This window comes from Xenia sp. Carnegie-2017, unplaced genomic scaffold, assembly GCF_021976095.1.
Source record: "Xenia sp. Carnegie-2017 unplaced genomic scaffold, XeniaSp_v1 HiC_scaffold_22, whole genome shotgun sequence".
Lineage (NCBI taxonomy): Eukaryota > Metazoa > Cnidaria > Anthozoa > Malacalcyonacea > Xeniidae > Xenia > Xenia sp. Carnegie-2017.
In genome coordinates this window covers 11,071,935-11,081,740 of record NW_025813485.1, presented here as the reverse complement: position 1 = coordinate 11,081,740, position 9,806 = coordinate 11,071,935, and the positions used below count along the sequence as shown (strand labels likewise).

General features: G+C 37.0%; 1 protein-coding gene across 1 annotated transcript; it reads right to left on the bottom strand.

Moving 5' to 3' along the window:
• Window positions 1–1,400: 1,400 nt before the first annotated feature.
• On the bottom strand, window positions 1,401–9,746 carry LOC124446167 (monocarboxylate transporter 8-like). The gene is made up of 5 exons (XM_046996996.1): window positions 9,503–9,746; window positions 6,224–6,396; window positions 4,296–4,903; window positions 3,335–3,710; window positions 1,401–2,422 (listed from the first exon to the last, which is right to left on the bottom strand). The coding sequence occupies exons 2-5, from the start codon at window positions 6,387–6,389 to the stop codon at window positions 2,157–2,159; spliced, it is 1,416 nt and encodes a 471-aa protein (XP_046852952.1). The 5' UTR covers window positions 6,390–6,396; window positions 9,503–9,746; the 3' UTR covers window positions 1,401–2,156.
• Window positions 9,747–9,806: the final 60 nt, after the last annotated feature.

The following is a 9,806-nucleotide window of genomic DNA, read 5'->3' as shown; positions in this document are numbered from 1 at the left end:
ATTAAAATATTAATGATGCATGCAAACTGCGCGTATGGGGAATGATGGTCTTTACGTATTTAAGGTGCCTACAAAAAGCTGCTCTCTAATGTTTACATTCAATAATGTTTACAAGTGTCACAATGCAGGTTTACAAATTGTCCTATTTAAAGTTTTTAAACTGCAATCAACCTCCACAGAATTACCAAACAATGTAGCTCACCTACGACGGCTGGGGCTCATAGCGGCATTGATAAAATGATCTTAGTAATTGAATACAAACACGGCGGCCATGACGTGACATATATAAACCAGCTATTCGGAGTTTTTTGGGCAACTACCAATGCCACTACACCTGTTTTTCATAATTCTGAAATTAAGCTTTTTGTTCGAGCAACTTTTAATCTTTTTTTTAGATGTTTCATTTTAAATCGTTATTTAAGCCATTAGAAAACTTTAATGACAGCTGATTAAGCAATCACACTGTTCATATGATAAATAAGTTTATAATTAATTCATCAGTACCAGTTGACGATCCAGGGTAGATAATACATCTAAAACTGCTCGAAAACCCCCCCCCAAAACTACAATAACTCTGTTGGTGAAAAATATACTATGGCCAAATTATTGCATATAATATTAATGTATTGCATATAATATCGATTTTGTCCTTTTTGGGACAGAAAATTGATGTCTTTTTTGTTTGATATATAACTATAGGTTTGATGGGAATTTTTAAGCTACGGCGAATTTTACGAAGAAGATTGAAAACCAAGCGTTCACCCTGTTTGCCTAGATATGGTATTCCAATGAAAATTTTACGAGAGTCATTGACAAAATTCCCAATATTGTATATGAATTTAAATGTCCTGGCTGTGGTCATACATACACTGGCAAAACTGAACGAAACCTACACACAAGACTAACCCAACATGCTACTAACTACAACAATTCTAGTGCTATCTCGCAACATTTACTCATTTGTCCAGACGTCAACTACATCTCACACCTTTTCCCACTTCCTGACGTTGACTCCGACTCCAATCTTACGCGTGTGCCATTTAATTCTTGTACTTTGATCCAAGTAACACAAAAATCTTATATCGCTGTAATAATAATAATCCTAATCAACTTCTCATCTTAGAAGCGCTTTTGATAAAACGCAATATGCCACAACTTAATAGTGGTCTCAACGTCTGTAAGAAGTTATCTCTATTTTAAATGTAAGTATACTGCCTAATCGTTGAGTCTTGTAGTTCTCTAATTACGTAACTGTCACTTCCGCTTGTAAATAATTATATAAAAGTTTCGCAGCCTGCATTGTAAACTATTAGTCTGATATCCCTGGAATAAAGACGAAATATTACACAATCTGTTGTCTAAAAATCTTGTATCATCTTGAATATCAAGAAAACGAGAACTCTGTTTTCGGAATTTGTTTTATTTTGATGTATCCTAGGAAGTACGATTTTCAAATTGCTAGATAATTTTAAAAGATAGATAACTTATATATACCTTTCTTATATCATTTTTTCTAAAAATTTTGCCAGTGAGCGCAACTGCCATTTATCAATTAGAATTACTCGATGTTGTCAAGAAAAAAGTAAATAAATGGTATAGAAGAGAGACGCAAATTTTCCAACTCTGCGCAGAGTAGCTAATAATTTGCAATGCGCAGATAAAAACTTAAAGTTGGTTAACCATTGCCGCAGAATACAATAACCATCAATTCTACGTTGATAGAGGGGACCATATTCAAATAAATTCTGCTATGCCTGGCTAATATCTTTTCAAAACTAGTTCACTTTAAAAGCAAGTCAGCCTGGCATAACAAAATGTATGAATATATGATCTACCCCAATCAAATTTGGATTTACGCACATGCAGAATACTTATACACAAAAGGTGCCATGGAATGGAGGTAGCTACGTCCAATTATCTATGAGAAAAATTGCTACACCATTTAATTTTTTAACCAATCATTGTAAGAAATAGTCGCTATTTCCTCTCTCCCATAGACACATTCAAAATGAAAGACATCTTTTCCTAGACTGACCGAGTAGAGAATTTGTAGCTTCTCATGGACTCAGACAAGAACAACTACATTTGATGAGTTTTTATCGTTTTAGTATCACGTGCTATTTCCCAACAAATTTCACTTCGATGCAATTCAATTGTTACACTCTGGTTTCGCGTTCAGCTGCTATATATAGATCATAAATGGTAACTTTCTTGAGTTGTTTTTTTAAAATTGACTGAGAGTGATCGGAAATATTCTTTGGAATGCTGCAAATGTCTTGCTTGACAATCGATGTTTCATTTCCAGCTGTTTTTCTTTCCCTAATGTGAATGCCCATTCCTATAATGATGGCGGATAGAATTCCGCATGCGGATAAAATATAGAGGACAACACGAAAGTCACCTGTGGCATCGTACAACTGACCTGTAAAAATGAAAATATTGTTTGGTGATTGGAGTACATGGAACTAAAATCTAGTGATAGGACGTCTAGATTTTGGGTTAAACCAGCATTAAAGCCGATGAAATAGAACACGAGAAAAGCTATCAAAAATATCCAGAGGCGATCATGATTTCTACCAAATACTCGATACATGCAGATAATATTTAAAAACGGTTTGTTCTAGCTATTTGTACAACTAGCACAAGCTTGCGTGCATTCAGGGGAGTACGAAGCGGAGGAGGCAGACTTACGATACTCTCCCTTTTTTCCAGCAAAAACAGTCGGTAATTTTTAACCTTATGCTATCAAGAAAAGCTTTTCATCCAATAGCCTGCACGAGGAAGGTCATAAGGCTTTTTAATTTCACTCTTACACTCTTGCTTATAAATTATGATTTCCAAAATGATGAAAAAGTTTTGTCAAAAAATCATAAGCTTCTTTGGTCAAAAAATTAACCCCCTTACTTTAATACTACTTGTCAACATATCACGCACGCCCAAGTGAGCAATTGTTCAAGCCTTTCTTAACAACCATGATGAAGACTCATAGCTTTGAGTTTTAGATTTGATAAAAATATTTGCCGCAATGCATGCAAGTTTGTTTGTAAAATTTTTGGGAACTATAAATACGAGCCATCATACAATTTTTATTATCGAAATGGATATCGAAACAATACCGTGGTTAAATTATTAAAATTTGTTAAGTGCTTGCGGAACTAACTCCGCTAGCAAGTTTGAAATCAACTTCAATTCTACTAAATGCTATTTGATAGGGTAACTGAGCCAGCAAACATTGCTCCATCATTGCATGGAAATGAAACGCGACACGGCTCAGGAATACACAAGAAGCCGAGAGTTGAAACATCTTATATGCAGACGTTGTACAAATCCTTACCCATCGACGAAGGTCCTGTAAAAAACGCTACACCTACTAACAAAACAACAAGCGAAAATCCGTAGTCAGCATTCGCTCCTCCAGCTAGTTCGTGCATCATTAAGGGATTAAGCACCCAGAACATTCCTTCCAAAAGACCCGTAATAGCCATGAATAGTATCATAAGAGGCAGATATCGCGTGAGGGAGCATAGAGCACAAGCTAGGCCAAAAATAGCGACGATTGCGCAGGCAATGTGAACGCTAACACGGCGTCTCAAAGAAAAATCTCCGATATACCCCATCGTGAGTCGTCCCGCTAGTGAACCAATACCACGCGCGACCATCAGCCATTTGGATTGTGATAGAGCATAGCCGAGAGATTTAGCATAAGCCACCTGAAAGACGTAAGATCAGTCGTTAATGAACTTTCCTAGCTAGTTTTATAAATACAGCTTCACTTTGACGAAGTGAATGAAGTCTTACTAAACTGTATAATTGTTGCATTATTTTTAGAAGAAGTGCTGCAGTCAGTGGTAGATTTATGGAGGAAGGGGCACAGGGGAGCTCACTTCTGTAAGCAAGGTTCACAGGGGTACATAGAGGGGTTGAAAATTGAAAAAATTAAATTAAAATCCATCCTATTGTTAAAAGAAAAAGCCTTAATTGCCTATATCATTGAAGTTTAATGACCGTCATTGATATCATTTTGTTGACCACAAGGAGAACTAGTATCCATTTTTAAATAATGATTAGCATAATAAATAATTGGTTTCCGATCGCTGAACTTAAGATGACCACTAAGCCAAGCACCACGCTAAAAAATCCCTGCTGGATCCACCACTGGTTGCCACATGGCAACTAAAAGAAAACCACGGGAAATACAGAGATAGAAAAGACATGGCTGTTAAAGAGTTAAGAAGTTGAAAGTTACTACAGCAGGTGAAGAGATATGCATATTACGAAAGTATGGTTGCACCTACCATGAACATTGCTGGCACCAAAACTGCAAACAAATATGGCATGCAGCCAATTAAAATTAACTGCAATCCACGATCACGAAGCAACGCATCTTTAAAATCAAATTTTTCTTCGCATGCTTGAGGAAGCACCTCCTTTCCTTTTTTTTCGGGTTCGTCAGGTACCGCATTGCCTTCCCTATGTTCTGGATGGTCTGTCCGAAAGAACATCGAATATAAGATAATTAATGGTCCCACCGAAGAGAAACAATAAAAAAGTTTTTGCCAGCCTATCTCGACGACTAATATTGGAACCATAAAATTGAATAATATAGAAGCAGCAGCAATACTTGACAAGCGGATGCCAGTTGCCAGACCAAGGTGCTTGTCGAAAAATTCTGGTAAAATAGCGATAGACAGGCAGTCAACGCAGCCTATACCAAAACCAACTCCTAAACTGTAGGTGAAGTACACATAGTTCACTGAAGGCATGAAAGGCGTCACGATGTAACCGGTTGTAATTAAAATTCCCGAACCGAAAATCAAAACTTGAAATCCTAAACGACGACTAAGAAAAACGGCAACAGGAAATGCAACACATAACAGAGCAAAGGTTATAGAACCCAACCAGCCTGTATAAAAAAGAAAGGTTTTATGCAATGGTAACAATATATATGTATCTCTAAGGCATTTGCATGACAAGATATCAGCTACTGACAAAAATTAATACAATTTATTGAACTAAAATACATGGAACGCTACCTGTAATAAAAAAGTTTAATAATTTTTTAAAGCCAAAACTTAAGCCAGGATACACGCGAGGTTACACCCAGATACGTGTGTGTAGTGTTTCGAGATTCTCTCGCAAGGTGACAATGGATTGAACTGCTGCTTTTTTGAAAAGAAAACCAACAAGAAGTTGGTGCTCATTGCAAAAAAAGTCGAAAATATATTTTCTTTCGTTTTTCGTTTTGTCGCTGTGTTGGCATTTGATCATAAAGTAGGTAGCGTCACATGTATTTTGATGATACAATCAATGATAAAATTAGACAAATAAACAAAAAAGGTGCGCTTTGCGAACGTTGATTAGCTCACAGTCTTCTATGGATGAACAAAGTGGGGTGTGAAGGGACAAAGATCAATACCCAGGCTACTCAACCCATGACTAATTTCATAAAACCAGAAACGTCAAAAGGAGGGAAAAAGACTGAGTATTCCTGTTTATTCGTAGAGGTTTTTTCCATTGATGAAACAGGTGCTGAAATATTCTCATTGAGATCGAGAAAATATACAGGTTAGACAATGAGAACTTCAACTTATTTCATAATAGTGTACAGTTCCACTTTCCTGTACACTATTAGCTACAAAAAATTGGGTTGAGTTTAACACTTTCCTTTTTGACTCATACCAGAGTACGTCGGTTAGCCTTCATTACATTGGTTCACATATAAATTCAAAATACCATAAAAGCAACAATTTTTGTTTACAATTTTTGAAGAATGTCCTATCGCCTTTAACTAACCAAGTTAGAGTTTGAATCTGAGATACATGCGCCATAATGATCCTGAGGTAGTCGGGGCAAACGTGGATTACTTCTTTACAATTCTGCACAATTTAAAAAATGTGTGTCAACCACTGCGACACACTGAATGCACAAAACGTCAAATGCCGCACTGTCATTCGGGTTATGGATACGCACTCGCATCACAATTGTCCAACCTGAGCAAGGCTGGATCAATTCACAATCTCACAGTCTAATGAGCTTTTGCTGCCGTTTTTTTGGAAAATTTTTCAACATTCAAGACTATTAATCTAATATTTGCTTCATGTAACTGAAACTGGATCAAATTATTACTACTTTTTGACAGGCAGCCGTGTTTTATTTGATCCCCTGAAGTCGATACGTTCGTTAAATTTCATATCATCATATAATTCGAGAGTGTAAGGATTACCTATTTTTGCGTTGGTCTCGTCAAAATACTCCATGAAGACAACCACAAGCACGGTAAAAGATTCTATGGTTCCACTAGTTAGAAACATGACAAAGCATGACACAGCCAAGAAAATCCATGACGGTTTGCCGTCTTTTACACGACCAGAAAGCCTCCCAATTTTCATGGCGCGTCTATATGAAAAAACAAAATGATTACATAAACGCATTGATCTTTCTAAGCGTCTTTAAGCGGAAGATGTTTTGCATTCTGGGGCTGAATAACAAAATTGTTTGGTAGGGGCGTGGCATTTTGACATTTGTAATTGTAGTTATCGAACTCACAAATAATATAGTTTTTTGCTTTTTTCGCTTCGGTCCCAGACTAGTGAAAAAGCTATCTATTTTAGAGTGCGCCATATTGCCATTTCATTTACGCCATGTTCTAATAACAAATTTGGCGCGATTTCTTCCTAGCATTAACTACCAGTACTTCAAGTAAATGAAAGTCTATAGGAGAAGCAAGCTTTCAAAATGGCTGTCAGTAATTAAGAGTCCATCTATGGACGACACCTGAGTAACGTGTACAGGGAGGCACGTATTCAGCACATAGTTTTAAAACTTGTTTAGGAAACATGAAATTATAAATAGAAGAAGCTAGTGGGTAATACGTAGTGTGAAGGGCCTGCAGATTTTCGCCCGAACCAGGTTATCGCACTCCGGCACTTGTTGAAATACTATCAGATTCAAGCAAGTTTTAGCGCGTTTTAGAATTGCTTTTTTGTCGAGGCATGAAAGTAAATCATTATAAAGTCGATTGATATATTTATTGTTCTAAATGGGTACAAGAGCCGAATCCGTAATGCTTTTTTTCACACAATTACTCGGTACGAGAAAAGGCAGAAAACGAAAATTATTGATCTTTCACTCTACCACTTTCACGACGTCAAGATGTGGAAAGTTCTTGAACGATGTCGATGTTTCCCATGATTCTGATTGGAGTCATTAAAAAGCATTTTAGAAGAGAAGAGGAGAAAGACGGGTCCAATGGAAGAGGAAAAACTACTGATGAAGAGCATGAAAACTGCTTATGTAAAAAGAGTTCTGCTTAGTATCATCGCCATGCCTGATCGAAGGAGTCAAAGCTGCTATTCATTGCGCTGGGATCGACCGGAAGACGTGAAACAGCTGAAACAAAATATTTACTGTGAAACAAGAAAAAGCAGAAAGGAAGCAACTATTGAAATTTTTGACGATGCGAAATTCAAACACCACAAACAATCTTCCAACGTGAGTATCATCGAGATCTCAAAGGGAATCTGTCAAATAGATCGATTTTGTGGAAAAGACGATGTCTTCTGCGGTAACTGTACCGTCGAAAAGACGATGCCTTCAGTAGTAAATAAAGATTGGAAAGGACGATGGAAAAGATGATGCCTTCTGCTGCATGGAAAGTCGTTAGAAAAGACGACGTAAAGGCAATGGAAAAGATGATGGAAAAGACGATGCCGTCTGCGGTAACTTCCGTGGAAAAGACGATGCCTTCTGCGGTAACGTATACCTGATTACAAGTTCATACAAGTTTTCGACGATGCCACGAGTCAAAGAGTTTTTGCTGTAGTTTAATTAAGGGGTGTGCAAATAATAATCAGAGACACAAATTGTTAACACAGCAATGTCCTTATTAGTAAAATGAAGGCTTACTATTTCAAAAGTGGAATTTATCTCCCGACTCAGGGCGGTAAATATTGCTGGGGAACGTGATAAAGGAAGAGAAAGAAAAACGAGTTACCGAGCAACACTGCTTTAGCTAGACAGAGGTCAGAGCGCAATCATTTTTAACATGCCAACGTGGTAATGCCAACCACTCGATGCCAACCATGTCCAATTCACATCAATAATAATTACTTATTAAAATATTGAATAAATAATTTCTTAAGGTAACTGCTTGTTACAGATTCGTAGATCATTCAATTTCTACCATTTGTGTATAGTTAAAGTGTAGTCAAACGGATACTTTATAAGCAACCTGTCCAACGATAAATTTAGATATATATACAACGTAAATGTATAAGAACAGTCCGATTTTTTCAAGTTATGCCGACATTCATGCAGCCGAGTGCTGTTCAAAAATAAAACACAAAAGACATGCAACTAAAGAGATTACAATGCAGACCAACGCTTTTTGTCGCCTTTATTGTCCCGGTGCTGTTGCCGATTTGAAGGCCTTTTGCACTTGGAAACACAATTTAAATTTCATGAGAGAGCAAGAATTTTTAGAAGCTCCTGCAGAATAACAGCGATTTTGTCATTATTACCATTTCGTGGTCTATTTGCCAATACATTTTAATCTCGCTATGTAAATCAATTGAGAACGAATACATGCACTAATTGTGATCGACCAAGAGCCAGTTGTACTAGATTTGTGCTATTTTCAACGAGATACTTTTTAGATGGTTAAAGATTTGATTCACTTGAAGTTATGTAAACATAAAGTGATTTTTAAGCCGATCGCATATCAATTTTTAGCACGGGCTTATATTGCTGAATTTATCACATGATTTCCATCTCTAAATATGTCTTTTGATATTATGAGCATGTTAGTAAAAATAAGCATGATAATTGCGTGCCAAAATGTGTTTAGATGAAATCAAAATGAACTCGCCTTGCTCTTTTGTCGTAGTCAGCACTCCGTGTTCGCCATATTGAAGATATGAAAGTGCCGCGCAGTTGCGTGCGTTTACACTCTCGTGCCTCGTATGATTTAAAATGAATGCATGTGATTGCCGCCGACTGCAATATCCAAGAAAATATATCTATTCACAGCATGCAACAACTTACTATATATTCTCAAAATGCAATAGACTGCAGACAAGATACGTATTTTTGTTTGACGACAACGTGTTAGTTATTGCGGTCATAGGATTGAAAATTTCGCACATCGTAAAGTTTTGCTCCTTCACGTGCAATGAACGCTTGCGTGAATTTTGAATGACTCGGACGGGAAAAGTGAACGAGCAGATATATTCCAAAGCGAAGTAGACGGTTCGGTCGAATGCACTTAGACAAAGGGTCTACAGGAACAAGGTCACTACCACACCAAACAAGCCTTTCAGAACATATATAAATTCTATAATACGCAACAACCGCAGCAACCTGGCAAAAACTGAGGATGCCAGTTTAAATTGGCCTTGTGCAAAACAGATAACCTTTTCACAATGTTATAGAATCATGCTAAAGGGTTCAATTACAACAAATAACTGATCTCACCACCGGCATGCCATATTTAAAATAAACGTACCGAGCGTAATTCTGTACTTTGCGAGTGTAGTCTGCGATGTCACATAAAAGAATGCTCTTCGACTACGTTCAATATGTAGCTGGAAATTGCAAATGCATCTTCCGTTATTTGCTTTTGAAGAGCGGTCAATACTTGATCATTTATGGAGAGTCGACGAGAATGAAAACTGGAGACTTGATTAAAAATTCACTTGCGAAATATAATTTATGTTAAATTAAATTTGCACCCTAAACGTAATTTGACTCGCGCCAACATCTTGGACAGTTTACCTCTTTCGCTTCACATCTCAGTCATTGCCACAATA